The sequence below is a fragment of the Sciurus carolinensis genome, chromosome 4, assembly GCF_902686445.1.
Source record: "Sciurus carolinensis chromosome 4, mSciCar1.2, whole genome shotgun sequence".
Classification (NCBI taxonomy): Eukaryota; Metazoa; Chordata; class Mammalia; order Rodentia; family Sciuridae; genus Sciurus; species Sciurus carolinensis.
In genome coordinates this window covers 87,611,334-87,636,267 of record NC_062216.1, presented here as the reverse complement: position 1 = coordinate 87,636,267, position 24,934 = coordinate 87,611,334, and the positions used below count along the sequence as shown (strand labels likewise).

The 24,934-nt window shown below is 36.4% G+C and overlaps 1 protein-coding gene and 1 pseudogene across 3 annotated transcripts in view; one reads left to right on the top strand and one right to left on the bottom strand.

Annotated features, from left to right (window-relative positions):
• Positions 1-24,934, bottom strand: part of Slco1c1 (solute carrier organic anion transporter family member 1C1) — a 49,427-nt gene that overhangs the window by 20,986 nt on the left and 3,507 nt on the right. For 2 of the 3 annotated variants that reach the window (XM_047551669.1, XM_047551668.1), the window contains exons 2-9: positions 22,905-23,053; positions 21,669-21,810; positions 14,840-14,972; positions 12,318-12,442; positions 8,618-8,764; positions 6,462-6,560; positions 4,456-4,701; positions 3,258-3,422 (exon numbers count right to left, since the gene is read on the bottom strand). In XM_047551669.1, coding sequence (XP_047407625.1) covers positions 3,258-3,422; positions 4,456-4,701; positions 6,462-6,560; positions 8,618-8,764; positions 12,318-12,442; positions 14,840-14,972; positions 21,669-21,810; positions 22,905-23,033 — 1,186 coding nt within the window. In that variant the 5' untranslated portion in view covers positions 23,034-23,053. The remainder of the gene's footprint in view (positions 1-3,257; positions 3,423-4,455; positions 4,702-6,461; positions 6,561-8,617; positions 8,765-12,317; positions 12,443-14,839; positions 14,973-21,668; positions 21,811-22,904; positions 23,054-24,934) is intronic. The other variant, XM_047551670.1, reaches the window with a different exon arrangement.
• Positions 23,985-24,804, top strand: LOC124982825 (40S ribosomal protein S2-like; annotated as a pseudogene).

Genomic DNA, 24,934 nt, shown 5'->3' with positions numbered 1-24,934 from the left:
TCCAGCTTCTTAGCCCTTGGTCTGGTCTCCTTTCTAACAACAACAAGAAACATATATTTATTTACTTATAATGTATTGAACACTTATCTAAGCATTTGATATATTATCCATCACATTTGCTCTTCACTACAACCTTAAGACTAGGCGTAATACTATCTTCACTCAGAGAGCAGTGTGATCACAGTCATAGTCAGCAACTGGTAAACCAGGTTTGAAAGCAGGGAGTCTGAAGACAAGGCCCATGCTTTCCATCACTAGGTGACACCACCTTGCCTTCCAGGGACTTGGGAGATACTGTCCTTGATAAACAGGTGTCAACCTCACTTATTTATCAAATAAATGTGGGTTAAAATCAACTCTAGGAAGAGGTCCCATAGAGCGGTGGAGAGCTTGGACCCTGGAAACCCCACTGCTTGGGTTTGGACCTCAGTTCTGCCACTTAATAGCTATGCAACAGCAGGCCATTCTCTGAATGTCTCTAAACATGTCTCCTCACCTATAATGTGCAGTTAATACTTGAGTATTCATTATTTGAAATGCCTGGGACTGAAGCATTTTCAATTTTTTTTTTCAGATTTTAGAATATCTGTTCATACATAATGATTTATCTTGGAAATGGGACCCAATTCTAAACAAAAAAATTATTTATGTTTCATATACCCCTTATACACATAGCCCGAAGGTCTTTTTATGTAAGAATGTAGATGTGCCTGAACTGGTAACTGTGACCAGTCACTTAAGGTCAGGAAAGGAATTTTTCACTTGAAGCATAATGTCAGCATTTTGGATTTGGAATGTTCAACCTTGAAGTGCTGTTGAGGTAATTAATTGAAATTATTCATGAAAGATTCTTAGCACAATATCTGGCACAATTAAGGTTAATTTCTATCAGATTTACAAAGAAAGTATTGGGAGTGAAGAATGGAATCTCTGTGCTGGGAAAGACTTGGGGAAAGAGGCTCTTTGGTGCCCTGTTGTTTATACAATAAAAGGTATAACCACAGAGAACAAGTCGGCACTCAACAGAAAACAACTTCTCTGCTAATTAGAATTCATTTCTTATACTGCGTGCCCAAATTATTTTCAGGTTTTGAGACAAATTATTTTCAGGTTTTGAGACAATACATATTTTTCAAAATACTGAGAAGAGCTGAAACTTGTATAAATTCTAGTCATCAGACAGATTCAAATACAAACTCAGCACTTGCTCTGATGAACAATAATCCCAGGTTCTCAAGTACCCAACTCGCAACCCAATATGAAATAGTTAAGTAAAAATAAAACACTGACATCTAGTGACAATGAGAAGCAAATTTCCTTCCTTCCTTCCACTCACCTTTGGTACTTTCTTTTTATATTTATATGTACAGTCTCTTAACTAAGTTTTATAGAATCCAAAATATTAAATATTTAATTATTTTTGGCTTGCTATTATATGACTTTATTTTTAAAACGCATTCATCACATGTGGATAGGTAGTAACAAAAGGGAAATTTGTTTCATCCCTTTTGAGATGAATATGGGCTACGTGAATTAACATTAAAATGATCATATAAGAAAGTGGCCAGGTTTGAGGGGGGCATGACCAAGCAATTAAGAGAAATGCTTCTCCAGCTGAACTGACATTTGTGGGTGTGGCAAATGAGAGTATTCCAGAACCCTGAAGAGACAAAAATCAGTTAAGAGATACTTGATTAGTATCTTAAAAACAAAAAATAGATAATAGAAAATAATTTAAAGAAGCAGTTACTCACAAAGTTAATTAAAAATAATATTTTCTCCTAATTTTTTTAAGTTTTAAAATGAAGAGATATATGCAACTAGTTCTCCCTCTGTCCCAGGTTCCATCTCCTCTGGAGCTAAGTGATATGATTTTAAAATAAAACCTTATGCATCATTATGCACATGTTAAGGTGTGTCTTGCCACTGCAATCCCTAGGGAGAAAAATGGTCTTCTTCCTTTTCCTTTTTCTTTTTCATGATCGACATGAATGGGGTTTGGGAAAAATAAACCTAAAATGTTTCTTCAGGTAAAGTGGTAAATAATAATATGAAGCAAAAGTTTATATACAAAAAAGTTTAGTGAGCTAGCTTTTCAACATCTAGAACTTTGGAGAATAGTCCAAATTTAGAGTTGATTAATTTAGTATCTGCTAAGTGCCCATTACCAGGGATCATTACAGGAAAATTATATCTCCAAAAATAAAAAATATGCTCACAGTTTTCTTTCCTTTTTCGGAGATAGATACATGAAAAGGTTATTTGTGTGTTTGTTTTATTGTTTCTTTTGGTACAAGGGATTAAACCCAGGGGCACTTAACCACTGAGCCACATCCTTAGCCCTTTTGAATTTTTTTATTTTGAAACAGGTCCTCACTAAGTTGCTTAGGATCTTGCTTAGTTACTGAACCTGGCTTTGAACTTGTGATCCTCCTGAGTCGCTGGGATTACAGACACATGCAACCATGCCTGGCCCTGAAGAGATTTTTAAATTCTTTTATGAAGAATAAATTATGTTAAATCACTGGAGTACAATAAAAGAACATGTCCTAAGAAATAGAGTATACTTTGTGCCTTGAAATGGTAATATTAAATGACATCTTCATGAATTAAATGAATAATCTGTTTAAAGGTATCCAATTACTTCCAGTTTACTGCTTATGCATGTGCAGACTCTGGTTCCTCTTCATTCATTTCTTCAAGTTTTTCTTGACCCTTAAATATCTTTCTCATTAACTGATTGTATTGTAGTGCCAGAATTCAACCCATTTAAATAACTGTAATGGTAGGAGTCAGAAGAGTTCTTTGACTCTAAACAAATAAAAGTTTTGTTTTTTGGCGAATACCCTTTAACCCATCTAAATGCCCATTTTATATAATCCTAGAAACTGTTCATGCAAACTGGTCATAGGTGTCATGTCTCAGTTAAACTTGAAACACAAATATCTAGCATTAAGAATGTCCTAGTAAGGTACACATTAGGTCTATGTGATACTATTTCTTCAAAAACTGCCAGCATTTCTTTCTGAGTCACACACTCACAGTTATAAATAATTCATGCTACATAATTGTGCCACAGACTAAGTATTTATACTTAGTATAAATACTAAGATTTTTTTAGACTTATTTTTTAAGTTCATCTAAAATACCCTAAGTTAGCTTCAGTCTAAATATTGGAATAATCTAAGATTACTCATGTTAGCAAGTTTCATGTAAGACAGTAACCACGGGAAATCATGAAGGACAGATAAGCACACCAATAACAAAGTTGGCTTTGGAGGAAGACTGTCCATACTGCTGCTCGATGTACTTTGGTTTATATGTCACCATGCCAAAGAGAGAATTGAACTGAACGGTGCTTGCACACAAATATAAGAAATACACTGGGTTTCCAAAAAGAGTCTTCAGCGATGGAAGGAAATCTGTAAGACAAATAACAAGAAATAATTAAAAATAGCTTTATGGTTGGTAGAAGATAGACAGCAGAACATAGATGGCTGGGTCCCCATGACAAGTTATTCAGTGTGGTGCACAAACACACATGTGTACACATCCAGACTGAAGTCTGGCCAGGTTCAATTCAGACATAGACACTTGCTTCTGCAAGCATACAAGACAGACTGTTAGAGCTGTAGGTCAGACAGGAACAGAATCCTCTCCCTGGTGAGGGTTAAAACCCAGGGGAATGAGAATAACTTCTTATCATCCAGCTGTGTTACAGGTAGGACATCAGGAATTTCAGGTTTTGGGACTTTAGTCTTCAAATGCGGGTCATGATCACAAGGAAAGAAATAGGGTCATTACTTCCACTTAACACATGTACTTCAGTGTTAGAAAGGAGCTTGGACATTTTCTCTTCTTCCTATTATGCAGTCAACCTGCTGGATACTGAAGAATTTCTGTAAGTGTAAATACAATATGGCCTGAGGGAAATGAGGAAGGGAGGGTTTGTTGGCCATCCCTTTCCATGAAGAGAATTCACTAGAGCTCTCCTGGCCTTTTGCCTGCTCCACACTGACTCCTTTGATGACTGGTGGGAGACATGCATTCATACAGGTTTCTCAAATGGGTGGCTTTTATCTGCTGATCACTTGCAAACCCTGAAGATTCTTCCTTCTTTTCTTTTCTGCCCACTCAGACTAACACGATGTAGCAATCCCAGGTAGAGACAATCGCAGGGACTAATCGGAGGTGTATGAGAGTAGTGATGTAAGCAAGGAAGGCTATCGAGACTTCTGATCATGTGTGCCAATCAGTTTTTCTGTAACAAACCTCATGTTTTGATCTCCATTACTGCTTCCTGAAAGGTTTCTCTCTCTCTCTCTCTCTCTCTCTCTCTCTCTCTCTCTCTCTCTCTTAACAGAAGAGGGGAAGAGAGTAGTATTTTTTATAAGTGCCCCAAAGTCCTAATAGGAAAACTAAAAGTTCTTTAAATTCAAGGAGAATCCACCTTACCTCTTGCCATTTCCATTACTTTTGCTTTTTCTCCATGAGGTGTTTGGTAGTTTATGTGATCATCTATAATAAACTTGGATTTCTCAGAGGAGGAATTAGAATCCTCTGCACTTTGGGGTCTTGACAGACTCTTGGGTAAACACCAGAAAGGAACAGCTGCAAGAAGACTTAGGGATCCTGCTATGAGATAACCAAGCCACCAGGCACCAACCCACTGGGGATCCTTCGGGGTGATGGTTATGTGGTCTGAAAGAGAAGATGGATAAGCAGCATGTGCAGAAAAGTCAATGTGTTGAACTTAGTTACTTAAAAAAAAATCAAATCCTAGCATCAGCTCTATCACATCATAAAATACCTAACAATTCATACATTATTTTTTTTTCTAATCTAAACATTATAATTATCTTACTCCTTGAAGGAAATAGGGTGTTTCTGAATGATGAACTTCCCTTCTTTTGTTCCTTTGGTTGAAAGTATAGAGTCTAAATTGGGGATGGAGTCTTATGGGGGTCTGCAGTGAGGCTCCTGGCAAGAAGGGGCAACAAGTGGGGGAGACTTGGGAGGGTTCAAAACCTCATGTGCCAGCTGCTCCATAGCAGTAACCACCTTCATTGATTTACCTACGGAATATCTCCTGATTTTTCTCAAAGAGTTATGCCATGCACCCTCCAGCCCAAATCTAGTACAAATCTCTCATTACACAGATGGCAAATATAAGACTCAACAGAATGTTATTTATTAAATGATAATAATTCAGCTAATATAGTTAATAATATTTCAGACCTATTCTAGGTCTAAAGCCAGATTTGTATATGCAAATATTACTTCAATCTTCTGCATCATAAAAACTTGACTTTGCATGCCATTTCTCATGGGATTAATAAGAAAATATTAGAATTTTTTAATCAAACTAAGTCTTTTTTTTTTTCCTGTGTAAGTACCTATAAAATATATCATTATAACTCCACCACACTCAAGAAGACAACAAAAAAAGCATGTCTTTTGACGAGTAGGCTCAGTTGCCATTGCATTCCACATAGTGAATGTTATTACTGGTTTATCACTGCACGCTAACGCTCTCCTTAGCAACTTTCCGAGCTCCTTATCACACCTATACTTCCTCCTCCACGTGAGTCTCTACAACTGGATGTTTAAACTTCATAAAGACTAAAAACTCAACTGCTGTGTTCACCGCTGTAGAATAACACTGGAATACAGTAAACGTAAAATCATATTAAGGGAGTAATGAATAGACAAAATTTGGGGGATATGTTTTGCAGTATATTTGACTTAAAAAGTGTAAGAATTTTATACTTTATTTTAATACATGACTTCAATATGCAAGTCCAGATTTTTTTTTTCCTAGTGACTTATTTTCTTGTTTCAAAGTACTTTTTGGACTTATTTTTTAAAAGAAAACAACAGATAAACACTGTCTATTTCTTGGGGGTACATCTCATAGAGCTAGAAGCGAAGAAATAGCTATGGGAAGATAATTGTTTCCTATATGAGCCATCTTCTGGATTAGAATACCAGTCTTCTTGTGATGCTTGTTCAGTAAGAAGCAAGAGAGAGAGAGAGAAATTTGGTTGCCAGAGACTTTGAATTATAAGGTTTCTGTCAAGCCCTCTACTATATGATCAATTCATGTAACTGTAATAAACATTGACACATCTGAACCTAATAAGAGCCAACAGGAGCCATGGTGCTCTGTCTTAGCAATGCTGGAGTGCACTGGAACTGGCAAACCACAAGTGAGAAAGCCCATTCACATTTGAATACCAAACAGGGGTCATCCCATTCTAATCACTACTCAAATTTTTCTTATTCCACTTATTAATGCATGTGATGATCAGATCAATATATTTACATGGATTATTTTTATTTTATGAAAGATTACCACCCTGCCATTTTATAAAAAAGGCAATTCGATATTTTCCACACTGTCCCCATTAAAAAAGTTATTATAACTAAGATAAATAAATAAGCAAAAATAAACCCCTTACCTAAATTTACAAAGCCAATGTCAACATATAGTTTGGCGCATAATGAGCCTAACAGGAAGCCAAAGATTGGTCCTATAATTGCAACTGTCTGCACACACCCTATAGCAGAAAATTAAAAAAAGAAAGGAAAAGAAAAAATGCTTACATTTCTTCCTTTAATTAATTAATACAATATTAAACAAGAAATGTGAGACCCAGTTAGGTGTAAATATTTCAATTTCTCATTTGTATGTTTAACACATCAATTTTTAAACTGTATTGAATCAGGAAATAAATAGTTCTCTGCTTTTGGAGAAGAATAAACACTTTTTAAAAATTCATTATTTACTGTTTTTTTGGTACCACGGATTGAACCCAGGGGTGCTTAACCTCTAAGCCACATCCCCAGACAGTTTTTATATTTTATTTAGAGACAGGGTGTCCCTGAGTTGCTTAGGGCCTTACTAAGTTGCTGAGGCTGACTTTGAACTCCCAAACCTCCTGCCTCAACCTCCTGAGTTTACAGTGCCCACCACTGCACTCTGTTCATTATTTACTTTTATTGACACATTACAATTGTACATAATAATGGGATTCATTATGCTGTATTCAAATATTCACATAACACAAATGAACACTGTTAATGCATTAACCATCCCTTAGTTAGAGAATAACACCAAGACTCTGAAGTAGTTAATTTCCTAAAATGGGCAAACTTTAGTTCCCAGTTAGACTCTCCATGGTTACAAATTTGAATTATTCTCATTTTGATAATCTTTCAAAAATGTTTATGACTGGTTAAGCGAAACATCTGTCTTAACATGAAAATTGATTTCTTCTACTTTAGTAAGAAAGTGTAGCCATCCACTACGAGGTTCTGTGGTACCCACACACAAGCTGCTGGCAAAGAAGCTAGGCCTTGGATCAGGGAAAGTACTCTTCAGAATGCTCATGACCAACAAGGGTGGCCTTAGCAGGTAAGTGGAACAGAGTGCCTAAAAAACAGGCTTTGGTTTCCAGTAACCAGAAATATCTCCCTTCAAAATATCTCCCATCTGCCTTTCATTTCACTGCAGAGCTTAACACACACGTTCTTGAGAGGTTAAATTACCTGGAGGGGAAACTAGCCATTCCCAGGTCCTTTTTAGAATAGAAGCAAGGGCAAAGAGAGTGAGCAGACTCTGAGATCTTGGCGAGGAGGGGAACACCTAGGCACCTGCATGCTTCTTTTGGCTGCAACCAAGAGCAACTGCCTACTGCATATATCATGGAACTTTTTTTCTGATTCAGTTCCTGATTTATACTGTAGTTTTCTGTTAGAGCAAGAGTCCTGTTCTTAATTATAACCTGCTTGGCTATAAGCAGAATACCTGGAGTTCTGCAGTGCACAGGCAGGGCAAGCTTATACAGTGCACCTAGGTGTGGTCCCTACTCTGCTCCCCTTAAATCTTGCACTCTGTCCCTGAAGGTTAGGCCTTCAAAAGATCAGAACACCAAGAAATCAAAACTGATGCATAAAAGAGAGAACCAGTCTTAGTCATTCCTGTATCTAGTTTCTAGTTTAATTCCAGGATATAAGGCATCCAATAAATGTTGCTCAGATGTATCTGATCTTGAGAATTTGCCTTTGCTCTATTATTTTGTTTTCTGTGATTTTAGTTGCTCATCTATACTGTGGGAACTATCCAGAAATTGGGTAGCCTTGGGCCTTGCTCTTATCCTTTATACTTTCCTTTGTCCAATCCCACCTGCTGTTGAGACTCCAGAATATCTTGTCTAGATCTCATAGGAGAAGAAGATGCTTTACATAATCAGGGCTCATAGAATGGAAAGCAGTTTCTAGGGCTGTGGAAAATTTTTTTTAAATTGTAGCACCTAAAAGCCTCAGTGGTATACTTATCCAACTAAAAGCAATCTATGAAATCTGAAGCCCTTCAAGATGTTTTCACAAGGTCATATGTCATTGCAGTTGGGCTCACAGCTATTTCTTTTATTCTGGTATTTTTTTCTCTAATTTATGAGGTTATCATCCTAATCCTGTGTGTGTGTTTCAAAAGTGTGTTTGCTGACTAAAGAAATGGGGAAATAAGTATAAAACCTTTCACACCCAATTTAGCAGAGAATGGAATGAGCAGACGGGGCGCTCTGATTCCCTAGGTGACTGAGGTGAGCATTACCAATATAGAAAGCAGCATTGTCTTCCGTGGCAAAGTCATCCAGATAGGCAATACCCAGAGGCTGGATGGGAGTTTCTCCTAATCCCCGGAGAAGATTTCCCAGGAACACATAAACCCACATGGAGGAGCTGGCATCCACTTCACATTCTTGAAAGAAAAGCAAACAAGAGAATTACGACTGGACCACCATCAAATTTAAATATTTACTCTGCATTTCTGCAATTGATTCTGAAATTAAATTTCAACAGTCCTAATTTGATCGGAGTTTGAAAACTATTTTGCAGTTTCAATCTTAGCAATTAAATCCCCCAGAGACCTGACTAAGGAAGTCTATTATTACTTGTTTTAGTGCCCTTTACTTTTTATTTTCTCTCTTCTTTTTATTTGGTACCTGCATTGAGTTATTTGAATTCCTACACTCTAATAACACTCAATATCCTATTTGGGGTAAATAAATTTTGAACAAAGGCTTTTTCACTTTAATTTTTAGACTTCTCTATTTTTTTAGCAGAAATCACAAGTAACTATATTGTTGACCAAGGTTTAGCTGAAAATTTATTAAAATTTCATATGGTTGATATTGCAATACTGGGCTGAATTGCCTACAATTACATTTTTGTTAGTGATTAACCATTTTTAGGTCTCTGGAAACAAACTCATTAAAATCACAAACTCTAGCCTGGAGCAGTGGCATGCACCTGTAATCCCAGCGGTTTGGGAGGCTGAAGCAGGAGGATAGTGACTTCAAAACCAGCCTAAGCAATTTTTTAGTGAGACCCTAAGCAACTTAGCAAGATCCTGTCTCAAAGTAACAAAATTTTATAAAGAGCTGCAGATGTAGCTCAGTGATTAAGTGCCCCTGGGTTCAAGTCCTGGTACCAAAAGCAAAACAAAACAAACTCCTACAAACTCTATCTGCTTGAGCAGTATAAATATTCCAACAAAAAGGATGTTTTGAGTAGGGTTTTTATAGTAAAATTCAAATCTAACTATTTTTATGCCTTTGTACAAGTCATGTCATAATATGACCATATGAGGTAGGATAATTACCTCTTTATCATAAATGAAATATAGCTTTGAACAGTTTAGCCATTTAATACAATGGATAATATTAACTACCTCCAGTAATCACCAATCTGAATGGACCATCTCCACCATGAGCTGGGCTAAGTGGCTTGCAGGCATATTAAAACTGAATCCTACTAACAATCCTGTGAGGTAGGACTTATTTTCCCCTGTTAATGACCCTAGGGTAATTTTGATTGTTATAATGGCTCGTGAAGAACTGAGGTGGACAGCTTTCAAACTGTGGATAAGGCAGTGCAATGGGAGGCTGCACCCTCATGGAGATTTTTTCCTGATCCTGCCTCTTCTAGAAGAGTAGCAAGGTGATCATGGAATTTTCACTAATCTCTCGATTTCTTCTCTGTTCCTCAATATGTGATGTGAATTCTTTTTCTAAAAATTAAATCCAATGTCGATTCTAGCCCTACCATTTGTTTAATTCTTAGAAGCGTGGTCACAGCCTTCAGTAGTTAACTGTGGACGCCTGAGATCTGTGCCTTCCAGCACAGTGTCCAAGGGCCATGATGGCTAGTAAAATGCAAATTAATTAAAATTAAATTTAAAATTCAGTTCCCTCATCACACCAGCAATATTCAAGTACTCAACATTCACTTACAGCTAATGCCTAGAGTGTTGGGGGAAATGAAGACTCTGTGAGCTGGGCTAGTCAGTTCATGCTGAGGAACCTCATATCCTGTATTTAACCTCACTGTCATGTTTGGGGTGAGCCTATGTCCACTGTATCTGTGGTAAATGTTTTAAGGGACTGGGGGACCTCAGCTACAGCAAAGAGCTCCATACCTATCTGGTAACTTGTCCCTTTACATTACAAATATTTTAATTCTTGGACTCTAAACTTCAATGTTTTACTTTTTTTCCATCAAAGTCTTACATATTTCCCACATAGCTGCCTTGTCATTTTTATCATGTCTCTTTCTTTATTGTACAAAGCAAAGCAATGACTACGTCTTCACTATTTTGTGTGCAGATGGAGTTCGACCCTTCAGTCAGTTCCTTGTCTTTTTATGTGAACTCAGTAGAATTGACCATTCATTGTATTACATCAAGTCCTCCACTCTCATCCATTGGCTTGAAAATGTCCTGAATGTCTCTTTCCATCTTTTACATGCTCCTCTTCTAGACTGCTTTCCTTTCAGATAATAGGAGAAGGTAAAGTTTTTACATTTTATATTCACTCTTCCTTCCCTCATCCATGTTCCTTTTAGTACTTTGATCCTTTTTATTTGAACAGCCAGACTTTCAGAGTTCATTGCCCAGGGAAAGATATCTTAACAGAAAGTATTAAGGAGGATATTAGAGGACCCAAAAGGCTTTACAGAATACATTAAAAATTTGAAATATGGAGCTGAAGGAATAGCTTGTTTTGGAGAGCGCTCGCCTAGCATGCGCAAGAACCACGGTTTGAATCCCTGGTCCCTCATGCGGGGGAAAAAATAAAACAACAAAAATTTGACATAAAAGAAGGACTTCTAAACTGGCTGCATGGGGGTGGGGTGGAAGGGAAGGAGTATGCAGCACAGAGACATTGAAGACAGAAGTGGGCTTCATTCTTCCTGCTCATACTGTGTCCTAGAGACATGGCAAACACCTGTGGATAAGTGTGTGGATTCTGGAAGCAAGGAAAACCTGCGCCCACTTGGCTCTGTAGAGCCCAGACATAAAATGGCTGCACAGTGTGGCTCAGCATCCCTCTCTTCAGCTCCTCACAGGCTTCCAATGTCTAGAGTGATACAGAAGAGATGATACCCCTGTTCCCAGGGTGACTCAGATGTAGCATTGCGGTGCCATGTGGCAGCCACATGGAATGCTAGACATGCTGACAAAATTCCCTGCACCCTAGTTCATGTGTAAAGTAGAATTATTTCCTTGTGTCCAAAACTGTCACAGAAGGACGTACTGTGCCCAGAAGGGCAGAAACACAATATGACCCCAAGGTGACCCTTTATATAACCAAACACTGTGACCAGATGGATTTTAGATATCTAAACTGACAGGCGACTGAGAACACCAAGAGTCCCCCTGCTCCAACTGCACCCCTATTGTATAAGCTCCCTAGAATATAAGTAACCCCTGAGAAAAAGGATGCAGGTTTTAGGGCCAAATGAAGACTAAGGTTTTGACATGCTGATGAAAAAAGAATGAACAAGCAATTAAATGTACTTATGAGGAAAACTGACATTTCTTTCACTCTGAGCAGTGCACTGAGATATGTATGGACTAGAGGAGTTTTACTCAGCTTTCTAGGCCCATCTTACTAGAATCACTGGAAGATTTTCCTAGTCACCAGCAACTAAGGCTCCCTTCCATAACATTTGATCATCTGTATATTTTCTTAGGATTTCATCAAATACTATTTTGTATTCTAGGACATTTTATAGCACTATGATATCTCAATTTAAATAATAAAGTGTTTTTAGAGGAAAAAATTACATAGGTATTTTTTGGTCCACACTAAAGCATATATAAAGGCTAAAGTAAATCATCATCATCTTTTTTTTTTTTTTTTTTTTTTTTTTTTTTTTGCGTGCTGGGGATTGAACCCAGGGCCTTGTGCTTGCAAGGCAAGCACTCTACCGACTGAGCTATCTCCCCAACCCCATCATCATCATCTTACCATCACTTATTTGGGTTTGTGATTTTTCCATAACTGAGATTGGTAACTGACTGCTTGATTCCAGGAGACATGGAGAGATGCTGAGAGTTGCATTGGAGAAAGGAGAAGACTTCTCATATCGGTACCTGAATAAAAAGAATGTTTTCCTCATGACAGACTCATTAACACCATGCTAATCTATAGTAGCCTTCTAAATGGTCTTCTTGTTTCCGAGTCTGACCCACCAGAGACAATTTTCCAAACAGTAGTCAGTATGAGCCTTTAAAAAATGTAAGTCAGATCATCTCACTTTCCAGTGGCTTCCCATCTCCTTCAGAAGAGAAGCTAAAGTGCTCCAATTGTTCCCAACCTTACTACCCAAAGGATGATCAGTAGATCAGCAGGGGCAGGGGTATCTCAGCCCTAACCCCAGAGTTACTGAATAGCAATCTACACTTTATCTAGAGCCTTCATCAAAGTTTGAGAAATAAGCTAGACATATCCTCCCATTCCCATTTACTTCTCAGATTGCATGTTTTATGCGTACCCGCTGCCATTCCATGAGGCACACAGGTCTCCATACGGTTCATCCACACCACACTCCCTCCTACTGCAGGAATATTGCATTTCCTGTTCGTTCAGGATGAAGTCTTCTTCCCACTGTTATGGTTTAGGTATTAGGTGTCCCCAAAATCCCATGTGTGAAACAATGCAGTAAAGTTTGAAGGTGAAATGATTGGCTTTTATGGGTTAATAATGAGTATTAACCTAATCAGTGCATTTATCCTCTGATAGGTATTAGCTGGGTGGCAGCTATAAGTAGGTAGGGTGTGGCTGGAGGAGGTGGGTCCCTGGGGGCATGCCCTTGAGTATGTATGTTGTCCTCCTGGAGCAGAGCGCGCTCTCTCTCTCTCTCTGCTTCTTGGTGGCATGTCTTAACTTGCTTTCCTCTCCCACACTCTTCTGTCCTGATATCCTGCCTCATCTTGGGCCCAAAGCAAGGGAACCAGTCATCTATGGACTGAGACCTCTGAAACTATGAGTGCCAAATAAATTTTCCTCCTCTAAAATTGTTCTTGTCAGTTCTATTGGTCACAGTCGCAAAACAACTGACTTAAACACCCAGGTACCTGCAGTGGCTCACCCTTCACCATTTGGGGTCTTCCTTAGATATCACCATCTGTCTGTAACCTGTTCCTTGGACACCGTACTATCAATTGCAACTGCCCCCACACCCACTGCCTACTCTTCACTAGGTTACCTTTCTTCACTAGGTTATTTTTCTCCATAGTTCTTAACATTATCAGACATACTATATTACTATTTATTTGTTATTTTCTGTCTCTTCTTCATAAGATCCATGAGGACAGAGATTATTTTTCATTATCATATCTCCATTGCCTTTACCATGATCACTATAGATTTGCTAAACTCATGAGCTGGTTGAGCTAACACACATAAAACTAAACTCATCTGTTGGGGCAGGTTTCTACTCATTGGTATACACGATTAGCATGTTTTATTAGATATCAAGGATATTTCTCCTAGGCAGACAGTCTGTTTACAGAACAGGAAATCACACTTTGAATAAGTATCCAACTTGTGACTGATGCTATGAAGAGTTGAAAAGAAATTACCATCATTATCCTGAGTAGTCAGCAAGCTCCACAGGGGAAGAGATTGTGCACATTTTTGTTTTTGTTTTGTTTCTTCACTGAAATAGCCCCATTACCTGGCATAGTACCTGGCAAGTGGCAAAAACTACATCAAATAACCAGATACAGTCTTTAATTTATAAAAGATGGTGGATAAAATTCTAAGGCTGTCCTGTTGGCACCCTCTGTTAGTACTAGGCCGGCTGTCCTACCTCTTACATATACTTCTCCCTCTGATTTTCTTGTACTGTTATACTATATTTGTAATTCACTTGAAGTTAAAAAAAAATCATCTGAATGTAACACTTTTAAGATAAAACCATTGTTGATTACTGGTTGTAACAAGGTAGCTGAATTAGCCAAGAATGATTGTTTATGATATACAACAATAATAACACAGTTACTACTTATATCAGGAATCTTGATAAGCATTTTACCCGTGTCATCTCACTTAAAATTTGCAACAACACTAAGAGCTACATATTATTCTAAAGATGCATAAACTCAGGCCACAACATGTTAAGTAACGTGATACAGCATTTATTATGTATGGTATTTATTCATGACTCATTGATACCCACTTGACATATATCATTTTAATTTATGTATTTTGCCTCCACAGCTAAATAAAAGCATTTGACTCAAAATATATTAATAATTTTTTCTTTAATTGTGTGGATGTCAATACACAGTAGAATATCAATAATTGTTTTAGATTATCATCACTAGTAAAATTATAAAATTATTCTGAAATTTTGTCCAAAGAGTATATAATAAGGCATAAAACTATATGGTATGAGGTCCCTTTTAAGTGACTAACTGTAATTATTAAAGGGAGAGAGGAAGGCAGTTGCTGGGTAAGCTGGGACATGACTGCTTTGGACTTACTTCTCCATGAAGAACTGAGGCACTGCGATGAGCAACGTTCCCACTCCCATGATCAGGCACCCTGCTCCGATTATTTTTGGCCTGTGAAGTTTGGCTCCAAAGTAGCTAACAAATGTTATAACCAAGAGATTCCCTTTGGGGGAGGAATAAAGCATTCATGAGTTAGAGAACTCAGACAACAGCAGACAGGCAGCTTAGTAGAGGAAGGTACATAGCAGGTTCAGCAATACTGTGAGCCCACCAGCTCCCCATCATGGTCCCGATTATATACCTTTCTTGCCTTTAATATGACTATTGAAATTGTCTTCATATTCACTATTTCAGTCACCTCATCCTTTCATGCAAATATTGTAATTACCACCCCTCCCACCTAAGTTACTTACTTATTTACCCTTTAAAAGTATGTTATCAATAAATTAAATTTTAAATCTAAAATTAAATTTTAAACCTAAATTCCTTTAGTGACTTGCTTAAATTTTCCTTAGTGATTTTGAGGTAATTCATTGCTGTTTCTTCATTCAAGTGGAATATTATTCAGCCATAAAGAAGAATAATATTATGGCATTTGCAAATAAATGGATGGAATTGGGGAATATCATCCTAAGTGAAACAAGCCAATCCCAAAAAACCAAAGGCCAAATGTTTTCCCTGATAAGTGGAGAATGATATATAATGGGGGTGAGGGGGGTGTGGAGAGTGAGAGAAGAATGGAGGAACTTTGGATTATGTAGAAGGAAATGGGAGGGGTATGAAAAATGGTGGAATGAGACAGACATCATTACCCTATGTACATGTATGATTACACGAATGGTATGAATCTGTATCATGAACAACCATGGAAACGAAATGATGTACTCCATTTGTGTACAATGAACTAGAACATAGTCTGTAAAATGAAAAAGAAAAAAAAAAAAACTTCATTGTGCACAAATGGGGTGCGGCGTTCTGTCTCTCTGGATGTGCGTGGTGTGGAGTCGCACCATCCGTGTGGTCTTGCATGTAAGCGGGTAATGCTCTTTAAACTCTCCTGTGAAGATCCTGAGATGAAAACCGGATCTCCTGGATTGATACCCTATGCCGTTTATGAAATATTGTTTTCTTTCTCTTTTCGTTTTTTTAAAAAATTGATTCTCTGAGATATATCATGCTTTATCTTCCAATTTTTCCTTAATTTTTTGAAACTTGAAATCGTATCTAAAATTTTCAATTATCTTTTCTCTTATTTTGTTATTTTTAAAATCATCGAGTTCAGCTTTGCACAGGAAATGTTTCTCAAACAAATTAGAATGATTTTTAAAATTATCTTGTGATCGAAAATATTTGTTTTCAGAGAATTTATTAATCTTAGTTTTTCTAAATAAAGCTTAAAAGTCTTCAAAAAAAGTGTTATATACAAAGGATCCCTAATCAAATCTGTAAATAATATGAGTTTGAGCACATTTAAATAGTAAAATTAGGATTCCAAAGAGGACATCGCTGGAATTTAACAAATAATTGTTGAATCAATGACTCTTGACAAAGTTAAGATGGGTTCAGAAACACGTATATGGAAGACCTGAACAAATAAAGAAAGATTGAATAATCTGAAATAAATAAGACAAGCTATTAACATATGTTAAAAAAAAAAAAACTTTCTATTAGTTTTCCAATTGATCTTGAAATATATATATATATATGTTCTCCTTAGCTGATATCCCCAAAAGTAAAAAAAGTAAAATAGACACAATTGTACTTTGCTTTAAATTAAACCAAATTATGAAACTCATATTCACATAAACGATGCCCTATAATTTGTTTATATACTTTTTAAAGATAAGATTCAAACAGAAATAAAAATTAGTCCACATAGATAATTTTGGCATACATTAATTATATTGATCTTAATATATACATATAATGCAAATTTTATGAAATATAAAAATCTCTATAAAAGATGCCCATCTCTTTTTTTTAAAATAATTAAAGAATGTGTTTTCTTTACGTAAGAATTAAGCCTTTCTAAAATGTCTCCAGTGAAGCATGTGATAAGTTACTTTGTACTCGACTGTGGGGGTCAGTGTGATTAAACATGCTTCAGGGAAGATTTCTCAGGCTTTGCTGTGTATGGCAATTACAGGAAGGAGGTGGTGGGGGAAATGGAACTTGTTAAAAATGCACATTCTTGGCTGATCCACACAGTTGCTGATTCCTTGAAATGGGGGCCAGCCAAGAAATCTGCATTTCTAAAACAAGCTCAAGAGCATTGACAGGATTATCCTGCAACATCCTTTGATAAAAGTCGTTTAGGGTCTTACAAGAGACTTTAAAGTCCTAGTTATTTTCATCTGGGATATTTAGTTTTTAAGAACTGCAGGGCTAGATAGAGGAAGTACTTAACACTTTCCCAACAATTGATGATGACTGATGGAGTTCTTACTTTGAAGTTCTCCAGCATGCTTCCAATTTTCCAGCAAGAGTGTATCTCCTTACATCTGGAAGCAATCATTTAATTTACTACTGTTTAGTCACATTGCCAGCTTTAGCCAAGTGGAAAAAGAGAAGTAAATTTTATAGTCTTGAGGATAATAATAATAATGATAGGGAGAAAAGCAGTTTGTACAGTGGCTCTATGCTTTCTCACTTTAGCAAGCTCTTTAAGTTTTTATTTTTTATTTTTTTTAATTAAGCATGAGATTTCCCATTTGGCATTTAAGTATTTAGCAGAAGACATTTTGTATCTCCTTATAACTGAGAATGATGTCTAAATGTATCTTAATGTGCCACAGTAAATAAGCCAAAGTAAAGTGAAAGCTGACTTTCAGTCACCCCACCTACTCTGCACCAACTCTTTAGAGCAAAGGACTCAGTCACAGGTTGTTCCTGGTTACATTTATGGCTATGCCACATATAAGCAATGCCATTTTAGTATCTGCGATATTTGTAGAAGTTTTTGCTTCCTTTACTTAGTATCCTTGGTGAGCTCTCAAGACACACTTGGAAAATAAATGGTGATCAATAATCTTAAACCAAATTGGTTATCAAAGTTCTTCCACACCTGCCATCACTAGCCTCTGAGAAAAACAAATCTGGAGAGTTTTACCAATATGTTTTACCTAATTTTAAAGTAACAGATTCTCCTTCTTTCTCCACCTCTCTGCACACACATGCAAAATATCAAATAGGAGAAAAGAAAGTTACTCAAGTCATCTCGAAAACCCTTGAAACCAAAACCGGACAAGGACAATGCCAGAAAAGACAAAGCTCAAGCTTAATTATGATGATACATGTAAATATCCCAAGGGAAAAAGTACCGCAAACTAAACAGTAAGCAAAAATAAATACATCCTGCCAAGTACTGTTTATTCCAAGAGTTCAAGAGTATGACCAATTAAGAAAAAAAATCTATTAATCAAATCATTATGCAGTCAATGGAGGAACAACTTCATGTTTAGCCTGATAAATGTAGTAAAAGTACTGATGCAATTAACCACTGCTTTATGACAAGAAAAAAAAATCTGAGCAAATAAATTTTTGAGGTCTATGCATAAAATCCATGCAGCAAGGATACTGCTAAATAATGAAAATTTAAAAGTATTTGGATTAAGTCAAATATAAGAGAAGGGTGTCCACTGCCACTGTCCCAGTTTCTTCTACTTAACACAGTTCCGGGGTCAATGTAGAGAGGCGAGAACAAGACAATTACAGATTTAGGAATTAGAAAGATATATAAAATTGTCTTCTCTTTCAGACAATGGGATTGTCTACTCAGAAAATACTAGTTTTTTCCAGTTAACATTTGGAAATCAATATTGTACCCATATTCTAGGATTATCAAATATAAAAAAGTAACAAATTATTTTTATGACAGCAACAAAGAAATTAATAGATAAGAATAAATCCAATAAAAGATGAGTAATACATTTATGGAGAAAATTACAAAAAAAAAATTGAACATTATTAAAAAAAAAAAAAGGACTAGCCAAACGGAGAGTTATTCCACATGAGTGGCTAGAAAGATTCTTTGCCATACAATACTCGCTACCAGATATGAACAATAAATTCTATACAATTAAGATGTATTAGGAAACTTATCCAAGTATATCAGAAAAATTGAAGGGCAAGATTATTTTCCTGCCTGAGAGTAAAGCTAATTATAAAACTATAATCATTAATACTGTCTTATATTGACTCAAGGATAAAAAGATCTAAACAGATTTACAAAGAAGTGCTAAGTTAATCATTGATAAAAAAAAAAAAAAGACAAATTGCTGGCCATAATTGATTGGTATGAATAATGGGACCAAGTACACATTTAATGGTGATTAGAAAATTGGTTATAATAATATAAACAGATTCCTGTATCACACTGTATAAAAATCTATATCAAGTTCATTAAAACTAAAACATAGGGCTGGGGATATAGCTCAATTCATAGAGTGCTTGCCTGAGAAGCACAAGACCCTGGGTTTGATTCCCAGCACCAAAAAAAAAAAAAAAAAAAAATTAAAAAATTAAAAAATTAAAAGCAAAACAAAAAAATCTTTAAAATTTTTTTTAGTTATTTTATTTTTTGATTGAACACATACTGATCAACCTAAATAAATGTCTGTCAAAGGATGAATGGCTAAAGAAAATACACATACACAGAATGGAATGCTACTTAGCCAAAAAGCAAAAAAATTAAGTACTTAAGTATATAGAGTACAATTTGAAATAAAGAAAACTTGGAATGGACCCACCATTTGATCCAGCTATCCCACTCCTTGGCCTATACCCAAAGGACTTAAAATCAACATACTACAGAGATACAACCACATCAATGTTCATAACTGCTCAATTCACAATAACTAGATTGTGGAACCAACCTAGATGCCCTTCAATTGATGAATGGATAAAGAAACTGGTATATAGACACAATGGAATATTATTCAGCCATAAAGAGGAATAAAATTATGACATTTGCAGGTAAATGAATGGAATTGGAGAATATCATGCTAGGTGAAGTAAGCCAATTCCTAAAACCAAAGATCAAATGTCTTCTCTGATAAGTGGATGATACATAATGGGAGCGGTGGGGTCGGGGGTAACAGAAGAATGGAGGAACTTTGGATTGTGTAGAGGGAAATGGTGGGGGGGAGAAAGGACAGTGGACTGAGACAGACATCATTACCCTATGTACATGTATGATTACACGAATGGCGTGACTCTACATTGTGCACGACCATAGAAACAAAAAGTTATACCCCATTTGTGTAAAATGAATCAAAATGTAAAAATTTTTAAAAATGGAAAAATTTGTATTGAGTTTCTGCTATATCTGAGGCTCTGTGTTAAGGATTATTTTTCTTTCCCAATCCTCTTGTATTTCAGGTGCATAAAATTAGAGCAAGCATCATGACTGATCCAAGTCCAACTTACTTTCTTTTATTTTAGTCCCTTTCATTTCCCATCCAAAATCCCACTTTTCACCACTCTGTATGTACTGTGTTTTTCAAACCACCTTTTATGAACAATGATGGTATTATTCTATGTGAATACCACAAGGGTATTTACCTAAATGTTATTGTGCAATCCTCTCCTGCTGCTTTTCATTGTTTTCCATTGAACTTACAGTTTTGATCAACTATTCCTGTTGACAGATGTCCATATCATTCACTTCTTTTACCTACTGTTAAATGTTGCCCCATATCTGTGTTACAATTTTTACTTCCTTTTATTATCTTTAATCTTCACCAAAACCCTGAAACATGGGTACTATTATTTGCATTTGTGAGAAAAAGGAATGAGGCTCAAGAAGGTAAATAACTTGCCAAGGCCACTTAGCTGTAGAAACTATTACTAAACCCATCCATCCCTGAAAAAAAAAATCTGGAAATATTAGTAAGTCATGATATGGAAAACCTTCCAATTTTTTTTTTTTCTAATTCTGTAATTTTTAGAAAAAAAATCTTTGTTGTGAAAAAATACTTCACTTGGGGAGAACATTAGATAGTAATGCCAGGAGATATCCAAGAATAAAGGACATAGTTGCACAAAATGGAATTAATTGAGAGCTGGAGTTTGAAAATGGTAGTGGGTCCAGAATCCTGGAAGGAAGAAATGTTGAAAGAGGCAAGAGAAGCAAATCAGGTTTATGGTTCGGAAAATTACTTGTATGGAAATCCATGGATTGTAAATAACTAGAACAAATCTGTGATATTTGAGACAAAGATTTTCAGTGGAAATAGTAGAACTTTAAGGCATTTTAAAGCATATAAATCAATAGCTAATTTTTATCTTTAGAATAATCTAGAAGAATTAATAGGAATTTGGAATTTGCTTTTTTCTAAAGATACTTCCTACATATTTGTAACTCAAATACCAATCAATTTCTCACTCTCTCCTCTAGGAAAGTCTTTCAATTTGACTAGAGATTCTAAATTGTATGAGTCGTACAATAATGAATAAGGAAATGTATTGCTAGGTGCTCTGAGAGAGGGAATTGCCTTTACTGTAGCATAAGGTTATGGTAAATTCTGTCCAAACAAGATTTAACGATCACAGCAGACAACAGAATGGAGAGAGGAAGTAGCCTAGTCATAAGAAGACCTTGAAGGGAGATGGGTATGAAAAATGGTGGAATGAGATGGACATCATTACCCTATATACATGTGCGATTACACAAATGGTATGAATCTACATTGTGCACAACCATAGAAATGAAATTATGTACCCCATTTGTGTACAATGAATCAAAATGCAGTCTGTAAGAAATTAAAGGCTAAATAAAAATAATAATAATAAAAAAATTAAAAAAAAATAAAAGAAGACCTTGGGCTTAAAAGTAAAGTTGGGCATCTGTAATACCTACCAATTTCAAAGCTACCATCAATTACTCCAACCAGTGAAGAAGGGATATCAAACCTCCTCTCTATCTGAGTGATGGTGCTCTTCAGATAGCCTTCTGCCAACGCTTTGGCAAAATAAACAAAAGACAAGGCACCCAAGAATACCTGGAAAATAAAACAGGTCACAGTCTGACTCCAGCTTGACACAGCTTGGAAACTTAATAAGCAAGCAAATAAGAATACAAACTAAGAACAATGTATAACAATAAGCTTGTTATTGGAGATTTAATTCAACCACTGTTATAGGTTTCATTCAACCTCAAACTCATGCAGATTTCAAAATAATAAGTTCAAATTTTCTCAGAATTTGATGTGTATGCTGACTTCATTCAAAATGTATGTTGAACACCATTTCCCCCTCTTTCTCCCTTCTCCAAAGGATGTTTGGCAGGAATGTAGCTTTGAAAAGAAGATCAGTGAAGCAAAGAGAGAAAGGAGTCATTGATGGGTCACAAAATAAAACAAATGAAAACCATAAAACAAACAGCTGGCTTTTTGTCACAAGCCTAACACAGTTGTGTATTTCACAGTGATTGTGCATATACCAGCAGGGAACACAGTAGACTGAAAAAAAAAAAATTACCAGTCCTCATGTTTAAGTTCAAGTGTGCTAAACTTGTACTCCATTGATTTCTTAATGGAAAACATTTCTTGGTATCTGGTTTATGTATTTTCGTAGACATGGGTGTATGGTGCAGTATTGTCCATCTGCATTTAGGTTAGCATTTATGTGAAAAAAAAAACCAAAAAACAAAAAACAAGTATTTCCTGAGTGAATATTTGGTATAAAGATAAGAGGTTTGAGTCATACAGAGTGCATTTAAAAAGCAATACTGTCCCTTCCTGTACAGCAAGTGAAAACCAAAATTGTTTTATAAAATGGAAATAATGTGGGTGTTTCACAGATCAAATATTATACTTATGCTTACTTAGTAAAATATCTGGGTACATGGTAAAAATTTAATAATTATTAATTTCTATTATTTCTCCCTTTTTTGTTTAGGAGGTACATTCAAATGAGCCCAAGAAAATAATTTAACCTATAAGGTTAGGAAAAGATTGTTTCCATGGCCAGGCAAAGTGTAGTTTTATTAAATTGCACATAAGATCATATTTTAAAAAGGAAAGCAATTTTCACTTCTAACTTCATTATACAAAAGCCAAGAGCATCAACTCCACTTAATTCTTCATTACTTTACCTTTAGTTCACCACAGCAGGGCTGTTTTCCCTTTGAGGAGGGATATTCCATTTTAAAGGAAGGCCTTTCAACAGGTTGCACTGAATTTTTGCAGAACAACTGGATATTTTCTTTGGATGAAGTGTCCATTATGAAACTGCTTCTCTAACCTGTCAAAGTTGATTTTAAAAGTTAAAAAAAATAATTCAAATCTATATAATTTTGTAAATAATATTTTATTACACTTCTATTGAGATCATTTATGGAAGATATCTTTTGTTACCATAGTAAGTTGGCAAATTTTTTCAATTAAAATCAAACAGGATATTTGATTAACTATTGGGACTTTGTAGCCAGCATTCTTTCTCAATTCCACTAGTTTAAGCCTCATTACAGCAAAGAATAAATTTAAATGTTGCCTTTGGAATAAATAAGGAAGCACAGTTTTGCTAACTTTGTGATCTTGCCAGATTAAACTAGGAGCAAGCAGGAAAGCAAGAAGAGGAATTCAACCAGTTGAATGTTGATTCACTTGAACTAATCTTGAAGCTTTCAAATCTACCTTCTTACCAGAATGAGTAGAAGAGGTTGATACCCACCAAATGTCCCTAAAGCACCTTATAATTCCCACAGTGCCAAACTAAGGCTTAAAGTATTGCAAAAGTGATGAGGTCAAATTTGTGTATCATTTTAGTGTGATAAATTAGAAGGAAGAATTATTGATGACTGAAGCTTAGATTTGATTCAGAGAAAGGACAGTTTTGGGTCTGCCTTAAAGTAAGCTTCCTTCCCATGCATTATTTGCCACCCTCCTCTTGCTTTTATGTCGTGATCAAACCCTTGACAGCATCATGTGCTCTGAACCTATTTCTGTCTCTTCACATCAATATTTGTACATCCTGTGATCCCACTTCTTTAGGATTCTGCATGACTCAGTGCATGCCTGATAAGCTAATCTATATCAAAGGATTAAAAAAATAAAATAACCTCTGGATATCCCTAAAGATTATTAGATGACACACTTGCACATTAAGAGATCTTCCATATATGCATTGCACTAACAAAAGAAATGACCAAGCTTCTTCTCTGGGAAAACACCAAATGGCAGATGAGGCCGGTGCAGCTGGAGGGCCCAGCTCCAGGAATGGGTGGCCAGAGCGGCTTCTGCTGAGGCTTCAACAGCGTCTCCGCCTTGGCCCTTGCAGAGGCAAGGTCAAAGACAAGGAGTGGATCCTGGTCACCAAGCTGGCTGCCTGGTCAAGGACATGAAGATCAAGTCCTCGGAGGAGTTCTACCTCTTCTCTTTGCCTATCAACGAGTCTGAGATCATTGACTTTTTCCTGGGGGCATCACTCAAGGATGAGGTTTTGAAGATCATGCCTGTACAGAAGCAGACTCTTGCTGGCCAGCAGACCAGGCTCAAGGCATTTGTAGCTATCAGGGACTACAATGGGCATGCTGGACTGGGAGTAAATTGCTCCAAAGAGGTAGCTACTGCTTTCCGATGGGCCATCATCCTGACTAAGTTCTGCATTGTTCCTTTGCAGAGAGGCTACTGGGGGAACAAGATTGGCAAGCCCCATACTGTCCTTGCAAGATGATTGGACATTGTGGTTCTGTGCTGGTGCCACTCATCCCTGCCTCCGGAGGTACTGACATTGTCTCAGCCCCTGTGCCCAAGAAGCTGCTGCTGATGGCTGGTATCAATGACTGCTATACTTGCCACCTTGGGCAACTTTGCTAAGGCCACCTTTGATGCCATCTCCAAGACATACAGCTATTTGACTCCTGATCTCTGGAAAGAGACTGTGTTCACCATGTTCACCAAGTCTCCCTATGAGGAGTTCACTGACCATCTTGTGAAAACCCACACCAAAGTCTCTGTAAGAGGACCCAGGCTCCAGTTGTAGCTACAATGTAGGGTTTTTATATAAATAAATAAATAAATAAATAAATAAATAAATAAATAAATAAATTGAATGAAACCTGAAAAAAAATTAAAACAAGAAAGAAATGACAATTGGAGTAAAAGTTCATGTCGTGTGGTAGAA